The sequence below is a fragment of the Prosopis cineraria genome, unplaced genomic scaffold (assembly GCF_029017545.1).
Source record: "Prosopis cineraria cultivar Desert tree isolate PC_DT_omini unplaced genomic scaffold, ASM2901754v1 PC6, whole genome shotgun sequence".
Classification (NCBI taxonomy): Eukaryota; Viridiplantae; Streptophyta; class Magnoliopsida; order Fabales; family Fabaceae; genus Prosopis; species Prosopis cineraria.
Window position 1 is genome coordinate 12,724,163 of NW_026555337.1, and position 22,065 is coordinate 12,746,227.

The following is a 22,065-nucleotide window of genomic DNA, read 5'->3' on the forward strand; positions in this document are numbered from 1 at the left end:
AAAATTGTGTCCTTGAAAACTAAACCCTATCTACACACTTGGAACTCATTTGCAGCTAGAAATAATGAGAACAGAATGAAATAAAGACATAAATAAAATAAAATGTTAAAAAAAGACAAGTTAACTATATTTATGAAATGTAAGTAATTTTGTTCATAAAATTAAGAGTCATGATTCACAAAATTTATGAAAAATGTGATGATTCCTACACTTGTCATACGTGATACTAAATTTTATCATACTTATCATGATGAGAACAAAAATTTCTTCATTTTTTGTCTTTATTTCTTTGATCCATGCTATTTTCACTCATTCAAGCAACCAAACAGAGCTTACTCTGTCATATTGTGCTGCAAACTTTGTTCAGTCAAATTGAAAACGCTAGTGTCAAAGAAATTCACCGTTGACATAACTAGAGGAAATTAACACAACTAGCTCTTGAAAGCTGAAGACTAATTTATTTTTCTTATTTCTAAGACCAAAATCTCACTCGTTGTAAGCCAATACAAAAAGACCGTCCCATTCTTTTGAATAACGAGTCAACCTATATAAGTCAGGTAAAGCCATGTCCCTGCAGGAGAAAATTACTCATTTATTTCAGGTTTGACAAATTGATGCTACATAGAATACATGACTAGGCGAAACAGCAGTATTCAAAAGAGCTGATACAACAATTTACAATTTTTAGAGCTTACACCACTTTCGTATGCTAAGATGTGGCCAAAAAATGTGCCTAAAAATAACAAGGCCTTGAGAAAAAGTATGACAGATATACATCTTAGTGACAGATTCTATATTTTCTTCTCTCCATTCTTAACTAGCAAGAATGTATGGGTAGCAATAATATGCTATAAGTGGTCTAATTGAAGGCTGAAAAAAATATGAAAACCTCCCAAAAAAAAAAAAAAGAGGAAATGAATTAGGTGCAAGGCACCTAATGAGAAATTACTGGAACAGAAGAAGCCAATGTAAATGCAACAAACGAGTGTCAAAGAATCTTACCACCTAATATCTGCTTTAATGTATTGTTATGAGCTCTTTCATTTTTATGCACTTGAAAATACTTAATCATTTGATTAGATGTCTGTCAAACAGCTTGCCAGTTAATTTCTGTGAAAGTGGCCGAAGCAAGCTATATGGGGGTATCTGTGCTGCTAATCCTTTGAATTTCCGATCATGACTCCTGTCAAGATATGCAAAAATTAGTTCAATATGGACCCTCCAATGAAAACCCAAGATTTAGGTAATACTAAACTGATGATGCAGAAAATTACTAAGGGGTGCCTCTATAGAAGTCAAGCGAAATCAAATTGTACCTCCAAATTTCTTTGTGACCAGGCCATAACAAACCATCCAGAAAAATCAAGTCGTAGGCCGAGTCATCGTAGATAAACCACGTCCAACAGGAATAACTCCTGGATAAGCATCAGATGCTTCTTCCTCTTCTAAGGGAGCTGCATGATTGACACAAAAAATATGCTTACAGAATATCATACAAGCAACCTAGAAATACAAAATTGTATTTGTTCCCACATGAAATGGACTTTAATTGTATTTATTATTTCAACTTCTGCCTGAGGGAAAACAAGTGCTTTTTTTCCTCTTAACATGAGCATGTGCTTGTTTTATTACATGGAAACAAGCTTGGAATCTATAACGCCAACACCAGAACTGGGATTCCAATAAAGACTGTTAAAGTAACATTTGGCCGCAATGCACAGAATAACTCCTTGGGAAAATATCAAGCTAGAAGAAATTCTAGAAGTATATCTGGAGAAAAATAAAAAGGGTGAGGACCGAGAGAAATATTTGGGATGAATTTTGTAGAGAACTGCAACCTCAGAGCTAGAATATCTTGCATTTTTTCACATTGCTTATACTGTAATTCAGACACAGCCCAAGGGTTTCCATCTAACTCCTCCAGATTCAAGTATGTTCAAGAGCAACATTTCATAACCTGCATTAGCTAATATTAAGCTTAATTTGGCATGGTTAATGCTTTTGAAGGTTAATGAAAAATCTTATAAGGAATAAATTCCAATGGCATCTTATTTTACCCTAGCAAAAATATTTACATCAATTTTGATAGTTGTTACTGCTTTTTTATCTTTATTTGTTAAAGTAGCAAGCAATACTCTGCCTAAGTTTTGGCTTTGATCACCACTTACTGCAACAAATTGGACTAATTTTGAAAACAAAATACTTCAATTACAACTAAACATATTTTGTCCATCACGCAAAACTAAGTTAAGATTCCAATCTAATTTCAGTTCAGTTGAAATTATAATAGGAGTTTAGTGCAGGTTCCAATTGCAAAGGTGCAACACACAGTGCCTGTTTGGGGCACAACATGTGTTTTGCCAATGGCATAATGCACCTGGGCAGCACAAACCTCACCCCCCCCCTTTCCCCAAAAAAAAAAAAAAACTTAAAATCAGGCACAATAAGAAAGAGTAAAGCAGTATCCACTATGAGTCAAATTGAGAATACTTCTGCAATCTGCACCTGCATTATCTTGCCCAGCCTGAGCCCCGGCAATCCCAATGCATGAATTTAGAGAATTGTCATCTACTTTTAACTGCTCATAGGCAAGGTATATATCCTCAATTGTTGCGGCTTCATAAAGAAAAGTTAGATCCTTGATACATGATATGTCCTGAATACCACATTCAACGTAAACATCCATGCATCAAAAACAAGAACAAATGTGAAAAATTAGATGAAATTAAATTCACGTTTTCCATTAACGTTTGTTTAGACAGAAAATTGAATTTTCACTAGTTCAAAATATAACTAAGTCTACTTTTTATTTGCAAAATACTGAAAGATTTGATCATCATAACTGGATACCAGGATTCAAACAATTTCATCTTACCTTTCTTGGAACAGAAGAAGCTTGTAGGTGAGCCATCAAACCCAGCCAATAGGCATTTGACTTAATTTCAGCTTCATGCCTCATAAGAAGAGTCCGCTTAGCCTACAATAAACAAAAGCACCCAAAGATATTCAAAATTTAAGGTCCAATTGAAATTAGAACGATGTAGCAGATGGCTACGCTTTTGCAGCCATCTTTGTTTGACAAATTAGACTTAAAAGTTAAATTCATTAGACAAATGTTGATGCTGAAACGTAAAGAGAGAATAACAACAAATTCAATGACTGACCCTGTCCAATTCCCTCTCAGTAATTTTGTTGCTATGCAGACCTCTAAGAACATTTTTGCATGCATCAACAGCTTTATGCACCTGAAAATAATTTGAGTTACCACAAATAAATAAATTGCAACTGGTAAAAACAACTTATAGCCAAAAAAGCAAGTATGTGTATATATACATAAGAATGAAACACACACCTTGCCTGGGGTAGACGTCACTGATACCACATACCATCCAAGTTTAAGCCTATCGAACAGGTTTAATTCAAACGACACATCATACGTCAAGCCCAATGAATCTCTGACAGTTGTGAAAAGCCTATTCAGCAAAATACAAAATATGTCAGGTTGTAAGCAAAGTTACAGCATTAAATAAAGGATGCTATGATGCATTCAGGCAACCAGAAAACAAACTGGCGATCAACATAAATATAAAAGCCTTTTACTGATGGCTTATTAGGTACGACCCACTAAAATAGTGAAATATCCCTATATTACCAAACATTTTGAAAATTATAGGCATTTTTAAATAATTACAGGAATATATGATATCAAGCTTTTTAATATCCTTTGCAAAAATCTCCCAATCATTAAAACGTGTTTCTAGTCTTAACCTAAATTTTAGTATTTTGTAAGTCACTATGACAAGTTCAGGTCTTATAACCTCCATTTACAAAAAATTCCCCTTACCCATGTTATAGCTAGCAGAACATGTTCCACCAACAGAGTCACATGCCGTTCAAGTTTCCCACCATCAATCCATTCGTGAATAAAATCTAGGCACTAATGCAACTAAATCAAGGCTCTTTAGTTTAACAGAGGAGATCTAATCTCTAAGATTTTTTTGGTGGATATAGGAAGTTTTTAAATGAGCAATCCTTAGTACTCTTGGAGATTAGCTGATTACCACGTAGGTCAGAAAAATTATATAGGCAATTAAATGCTTAAATTGGACAAGATAGTAACAAATTGCTCAAGGACAGCAGTGGACCCATTTTAATAGTACAACTAACAATTTAGACTGAAAGAAAATTTTAATAGTACCATTTAAGAACCACCAGTTACATCAGAGCTAAGAGGCAGACGCCACAAATAATTCTACAGATTAAGAAATTAGGAGTATATCCAATTCTAGCACCAACTTTGTGCAACTTGGAGTGCTAATTTCCACTACTCCCTAATGAAATCTTGCACAGATCTTTACGCTAAATAAATCCAGAAAAATCTGTTAACGTATAGTCCTAACAGAAAATACACATCCAGCTTAAGACATAAATGAAAATCAAAGAAACAGTAGAACATATTCAGGCTAGGTTTCAAGAGGCTAGTTCTCTCTTTCAAGTCAGTACATATCCATTACCCCCCCTTTCTCGCTCACCATGGTCACGCCAATTTTAACTATTCACCTAAACTATCTCCTCCCTCCTCTAACAAACCATTATGCAAGGATGAGATACCAAAACAAAAAAATGACACAGAAACTCCCTCTTTCACTCAGTCACTGATGAGAATCAAATCATCTCTTTTTAATTTAACTGCGAACATCTCAAATAAATTAAATAAATATTGTGGTAAAATCCTAGCACCTGAAAATCTATAGGGCCATTAATGATGTTACAAGGTGTGGTAAATAAATACATGAACCATGTTAAAGTACTGTCTAGATTCTAGCTTTCAAGCTAGGTGACTGCAGCTGTGAAGGACATAGTACCTGGAATTTATAATCTCAGCCATCAGCCCCATAGTTATGCCAAAGAAAAGAGGATGACCACGAAGATTTCTTTGCAAATCACCCATCTTTAGAGAACCAGATGTGGACTGAGCATCTGCATAAGCGTTTAAAGATGAAAAATCTGAAGAGTTATTCTGAAATAATAGTTTGCAAATATAATGTATTGTATCAAGCAGAAACCCACTATCAGCTGTTAACGTATTATTAATTGACTCTAATAGGTCTTCTCCATCAACATTAAAACCCCAACGGTTCGGTGCAGGCCCAGCAATGTATGCACATGCCCTCTCATCAGTGTCCTTCAAGAACACCTGTCCAAAAGCAAACATACATTACATGGGTCACATCTAAAACATAAGAGCATTGCCAATTAATTTCAAAACCTACGAAACTTGATGAGAGGTTCTATAGAGTCACTTTTTTTTTTTTGGGGGGGGGGACATTGTAATAGTATCCCTAGATTCTCACTTCTTGAAACTGCAAATCAGATGAAGATGGCCGAAATACAGGTGGGATAAATTTATGATCTTGTTCACAATTTCTGGTGACTTGCGTTGTCCCAAGGTAATCAAGAATACAAGATTCAATTTCCTCCTCGGTGAAGTCCCCAACAATGCTCACCTAAAGAACAACCAGGATAAAGGTATTAAATATGATATTTTAGCGTTGGAATGAAATGCCTTGATGACAAGGCTCTGGGGTTGTTAATGGCAAACCTCCATGTTATCACCAACAAATTGACTCATCACTGCATCCTTAACACATTGCAAATTTAATTTTTCTAGAGATTTTGGTGTAGGCTCAATAAATCGCTCGTCTCCATCCATCATTGCCACCATGAGTTTATGGGCAGTTGAGCGTTCCAAGCTTTTGGGTATGGATCGGTAATATGACAGGTACAATTGCCTAGCTCTATCAAAAGCATCATCTAGCCAAACGCTATGCTGCGCACAGAGAACCCACATAAGACATACAGCAGAGTGAAGAGATAATTCGGATAAAGTTATAAACTCAGCACATACAACACAGTTCAAGGACTACAGCCAACATTTACAGATACAAAACAAGTGGCTGAGCACAGGCTTAATAGCAAAAAGGCATGCAAAAGTTGTTAAGATTATTACCTCAAGCACCATATGAAGCAACTGAAAAGCTGCACGCATCCCATTCTCTCTTAAAGTAAAACGAAATTCCATTGATACGAATTCCTCGGTAGACTCCAAAGAGCAATTTATCAGGTGATTCACACAGAAAAGTTCGACCTGGTATCATCAGTAAAATATACCACAATCAGCGAAGATGAAATCTCAAATCTGTGGCCACAAACACCAGCATTTTTTCTGAGCTCTTAAAAACGGGCAAATGCAAGGATCCAACAATGTAGCTGTTGTCTGCATATTGAGACACTGAAAATATCTTCATGTTTTGATGCCGTTATGCATGGATGCTCAAACAGAATAGAACTTAATATTTTGTAGGTGAAAACCTTTTTGACATAGAGTACATTCACAATTGTAATTTCTAAACATCAAGGACATGATGGTAACGTCTGCACATTTATGCCCCATTTGGCTAGTCAAGGGAATGGAACTCCCATTCTCCCCCATGTTGCAACGTCTATCATAAATTCATAATCACAATTCTATAGTTTCCATCTTCTTTTCATCAATTATTGGGCATAAAGGTCATCTTACATACTCAAAAAATTACATTTTCCATTTTATTTTCCATTCCAATCCATTTTTGTGTACAAAATGGGACAATAGTACCACAGATAAAGGAACACCCGACACAATAGAATAGCGTGTTCCCAAGCCATGCAACAAAATGGGGACAGCCTTTCCTCTGGGCAGTAAAGTTTCGTTAAATAAATGCAAAAGAACTATCCTTATTATCAAATTAAATTTCAGACACCTAGATATATGCCTATAACAAATATTTGTGTGCGCATGTCCATGCAGTATGTTTTGGTGTGCATTTTCATCATAAGTCCTTTCTTCCATATTTTTTCTCATCAGCATTCTCTAAAAATTTATTTTACCATGAATAACTTATGATTCATATTTTTAGTAGTTAAGTCATCTCCACAAATGCAGATATCAAAAGGTACAAGATGCACCCAAAAAAAAAAAAATTACCCACACATGAACATTGGTAAAAATCAAATGCAGAACAGAAGAATAGATTTGTTAAGTCATGAAGCAATAACAGATAAATTATAATTAAGATGTGACCAGAAAGCCTTCTCCTTTGAAATCAGGAAGAAATGTAACATTACCTGTAAACTGAATTTAGAAACATTTTTCACGCATTAATGAATATAAAAATTAGTCGCATAAATTACCTGCTCTCTCGAAAAGTTGCCAACACGTCCTCCCTCACTAAGTGTCCGAACACCCACAATCACAGATCCTCTAGAATCAGGACTTTCAGCTGCTCGTCCACCACCAACAATTAACCTCATAACACCACTTTGTGTCTCTGTTCTTGATATCTGGACAAGAGAGGACATCACGGGTTAAAAATCATAAAAATGCCTTGAGCCAGGCAGAAATTTCTACTAACAAAGTTCAAGGAGTAATTGCAGCATACCACAAATGGATAGGATAATTCATAGAAAGTCAGAAGACGCACTAGTTCCGTAAGAAGCTAATGGCAAGTTTTCATAGCATACCTTATAGTTGATAGGAATGCCATTTGCAAGACGACGTTGAATGATCCCTGTTTCCTTATCATGAATTTTCGTTACATCTGTTCTAGGACTTATAGGAATAAAGGCAGGCTTGCACTGCATCTTTAACTCTTCAAGCTTTGCCAAAGATATTAATTCTTTTGGCACCTCAAGCTACCAAAATTTGCAATTATTAGTTTATCAGAAATCAAGTATGACAGACATACAACAACTAACTAGTAATTGGACAAAAACTGAAAACAGCTTTCCTCTATAAATTCTTGTCATCTATATTATTTCAGATCGGTGCAGTAGATTCATACCATAGCATATGAATTGTAAAGCTACCAATCATATTTGGACTGTTTTAGGAAACACAATACATGCAAAGTACTCCCTCCGAACCACAATATAAAGCATTTTCTAGAAGCCTTGCTTGGTCAAAATATAGGGCATTTGGTAAGTTTTATATATTTTTTCTGATTACACCCTTAATTTATTATATTCCACTCAAGTAATTAATAACGGCATTTTCAATAAGTCAACTATCATATTCATTTCACTCAAGTGTACAGTTGGAAATATGTGAAAATTTTTAGAAATTAAGATTTTAACCAACTTTTTTTAGAAACGTAAATTAGTTTAACAATGACTATTGTGGTCAAGAGGGAATAAGTATTCAGTGTCAGAACACAATCTTCCAAAGTTGGATGAAATAATACGTTTCAAATGTTAACTAAGACAAATGAGCAGGGAATGAAGTTACAGATACCTCAGGCTCAGGCTCAATAGGCTCTTTCAATCCGGCTTTGATAGCATCAGTAATTTCACTGGAGGATATCTTGAATTCTGTATCACCAATTCCCTCAACATGAACTTTCTTAGGAACACAAGCAACAATTGCTGCAGGAAGGGGTGCTGTAGGCTCTCCAAAATCAGCAATAAACTCCAACACCTCTGCACCAACAGAATTAACCTACAAAGAAGATTATATACATAATTAACCAAAAATTTGAAATGCATTTTCACAAAACAAAAATATGAAATAGCTTTAAATTATAGTGAAAAAAAAAATATGAGAGAAAATGAATAATCAAATGCAAACAGTTAAGTCAAAACATAAGAGAGTACAAGTACAGCCACATTAATGTTTCCATAATGTACAAATCAAGACTGTTGACCTACTAAGCATTTTTGTAAATATTTTCCTTCTTATATTTAAAATTATTATGAGCTGCAAGAAAACAATTTCAAGATGGTACGAAAGCATCATCTCAAGTAATCCAAAGAGTATGGATCATTAACAAGAAGAAAATCCTCACTCTATACTCTCAGGATAGATAAGCAAAGTTCCAATATCATAAAAATGATCCCTCAAAATAAAGAGAGGTATGCCTAAGCACTAGTTATGTCTCCAACAGGCACTTAAAAACTATAAAAGGACATGTATATAACTATCATTATAACAAAATAACAGACAGCAAGGGCAAAGTGGAAGATTTTAAACCGAGAGTGCACAAGGTCCAATGGCTGGCCATGAAAATACCTCCTCAAGAGTGACTGTCCCAGCAACAGCAAGTAAGCTTTCATGTCCTTGTCTCTGGTCCATGACTTTGTGGACAAGAGCATCACTTTCCATGATAAAATCCAAATTATCAACAGAAGGTACATTATCAATCATAGCTGCAAGGTGTTCACTATCCTTCAGAAGTGCATCTAAGTATCGAGTTAATTCACCCTGAGTAACACCGAATTCTTTAAGCCTCCGAACCTGCATTATATAATACAGGTTATTACCCATTAGATCTGCATCATGAGTGCAGGCAAGCCATCATTCAGGTAATTTGAAATCATAAATCAAAATGGTTTCCGCTCTGAAACAGATAATTAAAACCTGTCCAAGAGCAATAATTAGTGACAAAAAGAGAAATACCACAAAGAAACTTAAAACTGAAAATTAAACATCTTACCCTCTATTCATTTATAGTTAAATGGATAAAAAGTTAAAATGATAACTATGACATATAAACGAAGGTAGTGGAAAGAACAACAGAAACAAAAAGCAAAACGAAAATTGACATTTGTATCACTTAAAAAGACAAAAGCAGCAGGCAGAAGAAGCAAACCTCTTGAACAGCAACTCTAATGGCACTTTGCCAATTATTTGGTTCTGCGTTTATGGTAAGGGTGGTCACAGTACATCCTTCCCTTCCAGAATCACTATGATCCAATTCAACTGAGGTGAACGGTGGATTTGAACTCTGGAAATTTATTTGCATCAAACACACATTAAAACCATGGAATGGACCATTTTCCACAAGGAAAAAAATTATCAAACAAATTATTTAAACATTGAGAAACTAAAGAACATATGAACCAAAGAAAAGAAGTCCCAAAAAATGTCACTATACAACAGTATAACAGGAACAAGCAATCTGTCAGTGACTCTTGACATATTTTATATGGAAACTTGACATCCCTAAATTCTCAAACCACTAATTATTATTCTTAAGATTTAGAGTCAAAAGATCTGAAAATTTTGACATAAAATCTATCAACATACACTGTAAACACAGAAAAATAATACACAAAACAATAAACCCCCAAATAACAGCAGAAGCAATGACAGTTTCCAAAGAAGAAGACAAAAAAAGGAAACAGCAGACTAAATAGACTTTGTCACACCTTATATCTTGTGTTGATACGAAAATGCATAGCAGATAGAAATATTCTTTTCATCAAGACATTTCGCAAATCACCATATGTTTGAACCTTATTCACAGGAACCTGCACATGATAATTATAACTCATTTAATGAATAGAGCAGGGTTTGCAAAGTTTAACTGCATGTAATAACTAAAAGCATGTAAATAATAAATACTGTCATAAATCAAGACTATAATCAAGTAGATCAGTTTAAAAAGTTTATATGGATATTATAGTATTTTTTATGCTGCTGTTACATATTAATGAATCAGTTTGTCTCAAATTCATGCTCCATATTTACTTCCTAAGGAATCACGCATACAAAACTATAAAATTTTCCCTGTTGCATGATTCAAGCAATTAAAGTCACTACAAGAAGAATTCAAACCCCTTAGTACCTTGCAAAACATATTAATTGAAAAATTTTGAAGTAATTCATGTTGAAATATCTGTGGTGGCTTTGCATCAGTGTTGATTCCAGGAAGTGACCAAATATGATTCACTGGAGGACGAACAGTCTGTCTTTCCCTAAGGAAGATTTTGGATTGATCCCCTGAATTTGCTGGCTTTTCAATAGAATTTCCACCCAGTCCAATAGAGTGCTTAGGGACAAGAAAACTGGCCATTGCACCAAATGCACTTGGAGCAGCCACAGATGCTTTCTCATTGTCCATGCCAGTTTGCCCAAAAACAGCCTGTGTTACAATAGTAATTTATAAGAATCTTACATATCATAAAAATGAGCATGCCCGGAACTAATTCTTGGAAAATGATTAAAAAGTTGCTCAACATACTTCAATATGATGAACTGTCTTTGAGATGTTATCAACATCCCCCACAATGTACAAGGTAGCATTAGCAGGGAAATACCAACGCTCATGAAATTTCCTTATTTTGTCTGCATCCCACTTCTTTATTTGTTCTTCTAATCCAATTGGAAACCTTTTGCTCAGCTTATTTTCAGAATGCAGATGCTGCAATAACTGTGATAGAAGAAATTGCACAGGCTCAATGTTTTGCACAGATGTCAACATATTAACAGCCAATATCCTTAATGAGTTTATAATACACACCTGGCAATCAACCCGATACTCTATTGTATTCATCATTTGAAGCTCAGAGAGTATAGCACGCCGTTCCTTTTCAATTCTAGAGGCAAGAAACTTTGGATGGAATGCTATCTGCAAACATTAAGAAGTATGAGCATATAGTTGCCACACTCAAGGTACCACTAACATGAGTGGACGGGCTTACTTTAGCCCAAAATTTTGTTTAAAAAATGAAGCAACTGAAAAACCCATGTGATAGCTATTTCAAGGATAGCCGGAAAGCTATGCAATTTTTTGAGGATTACTTTATCCTCAATGAAGCTACGAATTGACAATTTTCATCCCTTCCCCAATCCTTTTGCCACCAACACCTCTCCTTTCTTTCTCTTCTCTCTTCTTCCTTCTCTGTAATTCATGATTTATTTAAAAGCTAATCCAAGTGGGTCCCATATTCATATACTTTTTCATTTCTTTCTTACCCCTCATATATACCTCCCACAAGCCAGTAACCTCCTGGGTTCAAACCAAAGCATCAGACCATTTATTTAAGAATTAAGATTATACACTCTAGAACCTCATATGCGTGTTTGATGTTTGGGCAAACAGTAACTCAAGATACAATAAAGCATACCTCATCCAAGGCATCAAGCACAGATGGAAGCAGATCATCTTCAGAATCCTGACAAATGACGTCCATTTATAATCAAATTCAATATAGAAACATGGATAAACGATACAATACATGACATGGAAGTTGCTCAGAGTCTAAGTGATGGCCAGCAGTGACAGTTGTGAGCCTGTGACACTTCAGTACAACAACTCTCTTAAACTAAACTAAATGCAGGGCATAAGGACAGACCCAAGCAAAATTTATGGTCTGTACTGGAAATTAAATGCTTAAAACTGTATAAGAAAAAGTTTTTGTACAAACTAAGGATCAGGGGACTGCACTAAACCTTTTATTACAAAACCAAAAGAAACGGAATTATACAGTGCTTCCTTTCTCATCTTCCTCTTCTATTTACTTCTCTTTCAGACCTCTTCCCAATAATCAAGTCTTCAATGCTTATCACTTCTTAATCTCATGTTCAATCTCTTTTAACAGTACTATTTAAATTAAAGAATCAAGAAATGCATTCTCATGCTATTGACATAGTTTTATTTTCAAAAACTTTACAAGTCAAGAAGAACCTAAAGTTCTGCCCACTTGCAATAAGAACATCGGGTACATTATAAAAAAATTTCAGTAACAATTTACAAGCCTTGGACATTCAGTGGCACATAGTTCTAAACACTGAAAATGCTCAAGATACAAGTGAAACAAAATCTGAATGTAAACACAAAACAGGACAGTAACTTGGTAGCTGGACAAATTACAGGCTGTTAAATGACGCACTTTCAACCAAATGGAAGCAAAATGATTCTGGGTCAACCATGACAGCTACACAGTGATTTAGCCTAATAATTATAACAGCATATACAGTTCCCCTGATTTCCAAGGAAGCAATAGAAAAGGAATTATATTTTGCCCCATTTTCTCATCTATGTAAATATGTAATGTACATTACAAATGAAGACTCAGAACATTCCAGTTGGCAAAAATACCAACAAACCTCAATTTCAGGAACAGACCACAGAATTACTAGTCAAACAGCCCAAACCTTGGTACTGGTAGGAGCATGGATGTGAAATACTGTGTGATGGAAATCAGTGTAAGCATTGGAACGTGCTCCTGTCCCTAGAAGCTTCTCACGCTTTTTACTTCCAAGGAAAGCAACATGCTCAATCATATGTGCAATGCCTTGCTCATCGTCCTCTTCATCTATTGAGCCTGCATGAACTTCCAAGTGTGCTTCAAACCTAAAATCCAATAAATTGATAGGAAGAATTAGTATGCCAGCCAGAACCATCATCAATGGAGCACACAAAGATTCTAACAAACAAGGAGTGGACCATGCAACCCCCTTGAAAGTCCTCAATGGCTTATGTTAATGATAAAAAAGATTTCTCAAATTTAATCATTTACAGTCCCAACTTTTCCTCCCTTACAGCACTTGCTTCCTTCAACTTAACCACTTAAATAGTATTTATTCGAGGACAGAATTAGCAAACTTCATCAACATTGCACCAAAATAACAGATGGTAGCTAAATAATGTGGGGAAAAAAATGAAAAGGGGAGGAGGAAAAGTACAGGAGTCTCAGGAAATTGAGGATAAAACATTCATTTCAATAGCAGCTAGCCAAATATACATAAAGGCTTAAAGCATCTCATACTCCACTGTATGTAGCATAAATAGGCATAAAAAAATAAAAAAGACAAAAACAAAAACCTACTTTCTTTATATTCAGTCAAAAAGTCAATGATGTGAGGCAATTTTACATTGTTTAGACCCTTGTGTCCATAATCATCAAAAGTCCTCTAACATGCCCTCCTGAAAACTGACTAATGAATGTATGACATACAAACTCATTGAAGGGGGGAGAGGAATCAAAAATGCCTAAATTTATATATCCAACTTTAGGGTTTAATTCATAGATAGATGCAAATTCAAGCTTGATGACTCGATATATAATGACAAATTTGAACTCACTGCCCATATATCATTACTTGTATATCTACCATCATTGTTTAAAACTAACCTTTTTGGTGGAACCTTATTTGGAAGAATCAGATAGCGCAGCCCATTCTTCAGTTGACCTCGATGCAACTTTGGATGACATGGGAGTTCAGAACCCAAAAATGCCTGTATCTGCTCAAGTTCAGATTCCAATATGACCAAATCTTGTTTCTCAGTAATGCCATCTGGCCAGGCTGTACTTGCTGCATGTGGCTCATCTGGACCAACAGTTGCATGAGGAATTTGAACCTGCTTATCCTGTGGTTGGGGGGGGGGGGATAAACTACCCAATTACATGTAATCTTTAAGGGCAAGGAAAAGAAACTTGATTGCACCTTATAAGGCTATCACACCACAATTGTTCGTTATAAAAACAGAAATGAAACAAACACAAACATCTGAATAATAATCTACAAATTTAACCACGTCTACTGGGAGTATTAACATAAAACATACATCTTCAACTTTCAAGCATCAGATAGGTGGAAAAATTGATAGCGTGTAAATTGCTTCTAGCATATAAAATTGAGAGTATTCAATAAACATGTCATCTAAAGCGATGAACAAATTAAAAAAATGACAAAACAGATATTGTTGGTGTTCTTAGACTCAAAGGGCACTTTTTAAGTTTCATGAGGATTCACAGATGAAAATTAAACATAAAAAAGTGAGGCAAAATAAAATATAATTAAAAGTTAAAAATTAAGAATAAGGAACAAATAAAGATGCAATGGCAATTGAAACAAGACTTGTATTTCACACAGCAGACAACTCATCATAGAAAACAAATAAGATAGACGCTTTGCATTTTGAGGGGGAAATGTACTAAAAAAAAATCGAACAATAAGCAATTTGTTTTAGAGTATTGTTGCGTAGTTTCAAGTGCAGGACATATAGCCGAAAATGAAGTAGGAGTTCTTACACAAGCATGACCAAGTTTATTCTTGGACAATTGGAAAGTAGATTTATCAAGAAAGACTCTGGGGACAAATCTCCTTAGATTGGCTCGACTTTTTCTGGCAAGACAGCAAGAAATTAAGGGATACTGTGGGGAGGAAAGTCCTTCTGTAACTGGCTCGCCAAGCATGGAGGTATACTGTTTCCAAGCACCGCCATTTTTCCTTCGAAAATCCAGTCCGCCTTTAGCAGCATTAAGCGAAGCCCTTTCAACAATAATGAGCCACAAAATAAGAATTACAGAATTCAGCACAGGAACTCAATAACTTACATACAAATCAGTCTTATTATGGTTATATCTAACATTGAGGTGCAAAATATCATAACACAAAAGGTATACATTCCATGATGATTCGCAGCTTCAGACACATCTCAGCTTTGAAATGAGAATTTGGAGGAACGAGTCTTTTTGGTCAGTATATTCATACAAGTCAGATTACCAAGCTTTGAAATAAGTTTTTGGGGTCAGGAGTCACTCTAATCAGCACATTCATACATGTTAAATTACCGATTTGAGCTTCAAATTGGAAATCCATTAAAAGTAAGATGAAAAACAATTCCATGGCTATTTATGTCACGCAAAGCACGCACAAGCAATTCCAGATGAATATATATAAATAGAAGTAATCGATAACAGCATAAACGAATCACCTTCTGGGTGAGAAACGAAGCGAAGAAGAAGAAGCAGTAGTTGTTAAAAAAGATAATCGATTATCGCGCAATCGAGAGGGGAAACGGCAGCAATTTGCAGTGGATTTCGAATTGGAAGGAGCGTCGTCTCTGTAGTGAAACGAAGGAGGAAGTTGAGTGAAGGCACTTCCAACTAGGGACGTTGAAGCTGCCATGGCTCGCAAGAAAGAAGACGAAAGGGGCTAGGAAGAGAGATATATAGAATACGATAGAGAGTTTTTTTTTTTTTCCCCTTCTCTTGAACTGTCACGTGGAATCATTACTTGCCTGGTAATGGATTGAACTGTGTTATCTGCATTGCCCAAATAACAAGGGATGCTTTCTCTACCGACCGTCCGATTAAGCCAGAAAAATGCCCCGGGCCAGGCAATTCGAGCGAGGTGTCTTCGAGTTATCTCAGACAAATCTGAATTTATTAGAAAAAACTAAATAATTAAGTTCGAGTTTAACTTTGTTTTAGGTTGATCAAAATACTTGAATTAACAAAAATTTTAAAAACTGTTAAAACAAATTTTTATTTTTATTTTTATTTTAAAAATAATTATTTTTACATTATAAAAAATATAAAATACATTTTCGTGATGCTTAAACAAATGTAGAAGACTTTAATTTTTTTTTCATAGAAAATATCTGTAATAATATTCAAATAAATGGTCTCTTAATATAGAATGAATTAAAATTAAAAGAATTAATTAATATTTAATTATTTATATATATATATATATGTATTTTTTTTTTATGAAAGAAATCTTGTATTCGAATCAAGCCCAATCACGTGTGACTTGAATTTTTTGTTTTTTAGTTTGTTCAAGCTAGCTTGAATATTAAAAATCATGATTTTATTAAGCTTGTTTTTAAATCTTTTGGCTTATCAACTCTAAACCCTTGAGATCATCTGTTTTCCCTTTGTGGATGTGATTTAGTACTACTTTATACACAAGCAACAGGCTTAGAAACAGATAGATAGAGGCATACTAGCATCTCAAGCCCTCTCAGTCTAGTAAAGTGACTTCATACCTCTCGCTGACGCTTGAGTGACTCCACATGCTGTGTTAGGATACTACGGAGTTGGATTGTTTATTAGTGTTTTATGCTCCATTCGGTGTGATGAAAATAATTTTAAATGAATATAAAAGTGAATATAGATATGAAAATAGAGATGAATATAAGGTTCTAAAATATAGTTGGTATATTCATGAAATGGAAAAAATCATTTTTATTTAATATTGGTATTTAAAATATAAAAAGACTAAAATGTTCCCATCCTAAAAAAATGCCTTCCTCCCTTTTTCTTCTCTATATCTCTATACGTGAAAAGTGAAGGAAGAGGCCATTATCGATAGCTAACGAGGAAACTAACATTAAAGGCAAATACTAATGGGGATTGAGAGCAAGAGGTGGATATATGGATGTGGATGAATTTGTACAAACAAAATGAGCAACGGTGAGCGAAGGAAAGAAGAGACATGTAATGAACAACATGAGCAACAACAACTAAGAAGTGAATGTAATCTCCCTAAGATTAACCATAATTAATTCCAAATCATAGTAATTTGAGATTTTAAAAGAAGAATTTCTCAAAATTATTTCACAGAAATCTCAATTTGTCAATTCAAATCTCAAACATAATTTTAGGACTCCAAATCAGAGTTTTAAAAACAAAGCGGAAGCTTGAAAATCAATTAGGACCCAATTAATAAGTTTTTAAACTCAAAAACAAGTTCTGCACAGAAATGACACATATGCCGCAGCTTACGGCTCGTGTGCTGCAGTGTGTCTTCTCTATGCCATGTGCTGTGGTGCATTGCACGAATTTTGACATATTAGTGTTGTCATTTGATAGCACGAGGAGCAAACTTCCTACATGCCTCAAATCTCCGGCCAACATCCAATTGAGGTGGTTTCGATGTCTACACGAAGCTTTCTCTTAGCTTTAGCTAATGGCATAAGTTTCACATTCAAACTTATTTTCTATAAGAAGTTGGACATTAAAACCCATTTCTACCACATTTTCACAAAATCTCCTAAATGGGGTATCTCAACTCAATCACACGTGCCAATAGCTTAGACAAAATATCTGATCACACTCAATGGACTCTTACGGACTTATGCAACACACTGCACTCAACCAATAATGCTTATTTCACAAAATCACCACTAAACCCCAATTTTCACAAAACATAAAGGGGAGAAAAAATTGTACAAAATCAATCATTTCATTCATATTTCTCAAAAATACCTATGTTCCTATTTGCACAAGTATTTTAGCCCTATCCATGGGTTCACAACAAAAACTCACTAAATCAGGACACAAAATACACTAGTTAAACACAAAATCATACAAGTAGTGCACCAATCATGACAATTACTCCTAGTTGGCAAAGACATTAACAAATACACATGTAAATAACAAAAGAGAGGCATATAGAGGATTACTCCACCAATCCTAAGCCTCTGTATATTTTCCATAACTTGGATTCAATGACCTAGGTCCTAAAAATATTAAGAATAGAGGGGTGAGTACAACCACTCAATAATCAAGTTTCACTTAACCCTTATAGTTATATATTAATTGTAAATAGATGTAATTAAGCAAATAAACACATATTTCACATAGCACTAGGCCACGATTCAGAAAACTAATAACCATGTGATCGGGCTTACCACAAAATATTATATCATGATATTTTCAAAAACAGAACTCAAGGTCATAAAAATAACAACCATGCATCCTTAACACGTGCCGGACCACAAAACTAATAACAATGTGGCCGAACTTATATGCATGATCATATAACAATCTTACATCCTCCTGTTACCTCCAACATGAAATCAATAGCTATCATGCAGCTACGTCTTTCACGGGCTAACCCATCCTTTCACTTGTGAGAAGCTACCAGGTCAGGGTTAATTCACTCACTTATGTAATTTAATTTCCCCCAATACTAACAACCATGGGGTGTCATACCTCTAATCTAGCCCCCTCATGAACCGGTAAAAACTAGTTAAGTTTGAATTCTTCGTAGAACAAGTGGGACAATCCTGAATTAATCATAGGACAAGGGCTACCTCTCAATTCCAATGGTCAGTGCTAAGGCTAGTTCTCGATTTCAACGGTCACTGTTAATACCACATGAATTTCAACCAATCTACTCCTCTTCCTAAGCGAACTTTTGCCAATGATCATGCTATGTATATTTCACACATAATATGCATTTTCAACAATCATTTCTCAACACATGAACTCACATAACACATATGCTTATAATTAACTCATATTTCATCACAATTCTTTATCCATAGTAATAAATCACAAGTAATTTCATAAAACACCAAGGGTAATAAAAATCAAGGTTTTCTTTTCAAAACCATTTCACAAATCAATACTTGCCAATATGCATCATTAATTTATTCCACAAATCACATTTCACAATCACAATTAACATTTAACTATAAAAATTAAGTTTTCACTGCTTACCTCAAATCTTTAAGAGGTCAAAGATTTATCCCTCACTATATCACCTTCCCCAAGTTTCAACGAGCTCAAATGGTGTTAAGACAAACCTCTCTACAACCATATCACAAAGATATCATCATGTGGCTCTTTAAGCTTTATCAATATAAAACTCTTGATACACTATTTTTATCAACTCATAATCAATACCCATTCTTACCCAATGGGCTCATTAGACTCCATAAATGCGCATTATTATTAATTACACTTCAAACCATCATTAATGCACATTAACCTTTCCCAACTACCTCATAAATGCTAATTTTCAAGAATTTAATGCTCCTATGGACTAGCCACTTGCAAAATCATCAATGTGGTATTCCAATACATTAAATCACTCTCATTAATCTCATTTTAATTAATGAAATTGGACCCATACTCTTATGGACTGAAAATCCATCTCTTAACTCAAACCCTACCACAAACAATCATAATGAGGGAGAGAGAGAAGAAGAAAGCACCACAATCTTACCTTAGGTATTTGAGAGCTTCAATCTATCAATAATGGAACCAAAAGTCGTGCCCTAGTAGAGCCAAAACCGAGCTCTTCATTTTCATCCTCTTTTTTCTCTTCTGTTTTCACGTAACTCACAAATCAGATATATCTAATTTTTGATCGTGTGCCACGATGCACGATGCCCTCTACCATGGCGCATGGCACAGAGGAGCTCGTTACATTTAAATTATCTCTGTACGCCGCGACAAACCAATTACACGCTGCGGCGTATGGCACAGAAAACAATTCTTTACTTTTTCATCCTCTTTCCTTACCCAAGTGACTCGCAATTGATTTGGACTCACTTTTAGGGCTGAAATCACAACAATTATGTCAAGTTAAGCCCCTTTGACCACACACCTCATTAACTCACTAACTACCCTCGTAAGGTTAATAAATTAGGGTTAAAATTTTTTAGATGTTACAGTGAAGGTTGAAGATCGAACGATAAAGGCAATTCTCATAACGCTTAGTTCGATTATGAGTGGTTGAGAGGAGAAGGGCTAAAAAATGAAAAAGCACCCTGATATTTGAAAACTGAGGTTTTTTTTAACCTGATTTCATCAAATTTGATGAAAATGATTTCCATATGGAAACCTTATTCAACTTGATTTTAATAAACCAAACATGAAAAAAAGATTAATTCCATTTTCATTCTTCCAATCCCATCATACAAAACAGGCCTTAATTGTAACATTCTCGATTTTAAATCAAATTAATTAAGCCCAATTAGATTAATTAAGTGTATTTGTGAGGTGTGTAGACAAAGAAGTCTAACGGGCGTGTTTGATTTTATTTTTAGCCCTAAACATGGATCCGAAGGAAGTCAAGTCACTCGGGAATAAAAAGAGAAAGAGAATTCGAAAGGGAAGGTTCTGTGCCATGTGCTGCAATTTATGGATCAGGCTACTGCGGTGTGTATGTCTTGACATGCCTAGAAAGATGTTCTATATGCCATGTGCCGTGATGTATGGTTACTTTTCTGCTGAAATATAGTCGCAAAATGAAGTAGAAGAAGAGAGAAAAACAAAGAAATACAAAGGAGAGACAAAAATGCTCTATTAAGGCTTGAGGAATTCGAGTATTAGGAATATTTTGGAGATCATAAATGCAAAAGGTAAGCTTCTTACACTCCAATCCTCCTTCCTTCTTCCATTTTCTTATCATTGAAAGTTAAGGTTTAGTTGATAATAATAATTTTTAGTCTATATAGGCTATGGGTCTAAATCCATTGATTTAAATAGAGTTAATAGGAGTAGATTGAGCTAAAGAAACTTGGTATTTATGGGTTTATGTTGATTGGTGGTTGAAAAGTAATAAATATGCAAAAATCCATCATAAATATGTTAGTTGGGGACAATATGGTCCCATTAATGACTATTAAAGAGCTCAATGGTATTAATGAAAGTTTAAAAAATCTAAAAAACCTTATAGATATTTTTTATATACAAGTAGAAAATAAATCTTAAGCATGAAAAAGTGTTGAGTTTTTAGTGAAAATTAGTTCAAAGGCGAATATTGATGAATTTCATTGTGATTGATTGTAAAGTAATCATTTTGGCACCATTCAAGTTTCTCAGAAGCTTTGAGAGTGAGTAATTGAGAGATGAAACCTTTAACCTTTAAAAGGTTTGAGGTAACCAAGGGAATTCTATCTGGTACTTTTGTGTGTTAATTAGTTTATGTATTAATATTTGATAATTGAATTATGTGAGATTTATTGAAATGCAAATGTGGCATGTTTTGTTTGAAAAGCCCTCTACGAGATGGTTATTCAATGAAGTTCAATGATTGTTAATGTGTGAGGTATAATGATTATGAAAATATGAAGTTCAATGACTTGTTTAATTGAGAGTTCAATGATATGAATTATGAGTTAAATGATTAAATTGGAGCTCAATGATACAATTTGATAATGAAATTCAATGAATTTGAGAAATGTGAGTTCAAAGACTTGATAAGTGTATGGTATAATGAAATTAAAATTGTAAAGTTCAATGAAAACGTGAGGTTAAGGAGTTCAATGAATTTGTGAATAAGAAGTTCAATAAAATAGATAAGTGGAGTTTAATGAATTGATTAGGTGTGTATTATGTGATTGTCCTATTTATGATTAGGTATAATAGTGCATATCTATGCATCGAATGATCATGAGAGATGGGAGTTCGCCTGAGAAGAAAAGTAGATAATTAAATTCATATGGTAGGGCACCCATTCAAGCTAATGGCTTGCTTGGATTATATATATATATATATATATTGTTACACTTGTTCAACAAAGGACTGTCCTACTAATTCAATGAGAGATTGAAACCCAGCTAGCTATCCATTGGTTCAACGAGTAAGCTAGTTTAGGGAGAAGGATACCCCATAGTGTGAGAAAATGGGAGAAACCGTGTTTCACAAGTGAGTTGGGTAAACCTTAGTCAAGTAATCCCCTAACGGGTGTTTAGGCTAGGGAAGTCCTAAATTATAGAC

At 34.7% G+C, this 22,065-nt stretch overlaps 1 protein-coding gene across 5 annotated transcripts; it reads right to left on the minus strand.

Annotated features, from left to right (window-relative positions):
- Window positions 1-251: 251 nt before the first annotated feature.
- LOC129313054 (stromal processing peptidase, chloroplastic) lies at window positions 252-15,754 on the minus strand. 5 transcript variants are annotated; one of them, XR_008593840.1, is made up of 26 exons: window positions 15,540-15,754; window positions 14,854-15,094; window positions 13,954-14,189; window positions 12,974-13,172; window positions 11,944-11,991; window positions 11,337-11,444; window positions 11,058-11,246; window positions 10,662-10,958; window positions 10,243-10,344; window positions 9,684-9,818; window positions 9,104-9,328; window positions 8,330-8,533; window positions 7,561-7,731; window positions 7,231-7,380; window positions 6,011-6,148; window positions 5,603-5,830; window positions 5,355-5,507; window positions 5,071-5,197; window positions 4,866-4,980; window positions 3,353-3,473; window positions 3,165-3,245; window positions 2,876-2,977; window positions 2,491-2,656; window positions 1,317-1,454; window positions 1,003-1,183; window positions 252-571 (listed from the first exon to the last, which is right to left on the minus strand). XR_008593840.1 is itself a non-coding variant. In XM_054955881.1 (25 exons), the coding sequence occupies exons 1-24, from the start codon at window positions 15,731-15,733 to the stop codon at window positions 1,363-1,365; spliced, it is 3,822 nt and encodes a 1,273-aa protein (XP_054811856.1). In that variant the 5' UTR covers window positions 15,734-15,754; the 3' UTR covers window positions 573-1,183; window positions 1,317-1,362. The 5 variants fall into 5 exon arrangements, 2 of the variants coding, with proteins under 2 accessions (XP_054811856.1, XP_054811857.1); XR_008593842.1 differs by lacking the exon at window positions 252-571 and adding an exon at window positions 573-870; XR_008593841.1 differs by lacking the exon at window positions 252-571 and adding an exon at window positions 573-889.
- Window positions 15,755-22,065: the final 6,311 nt, after the last annotated feature.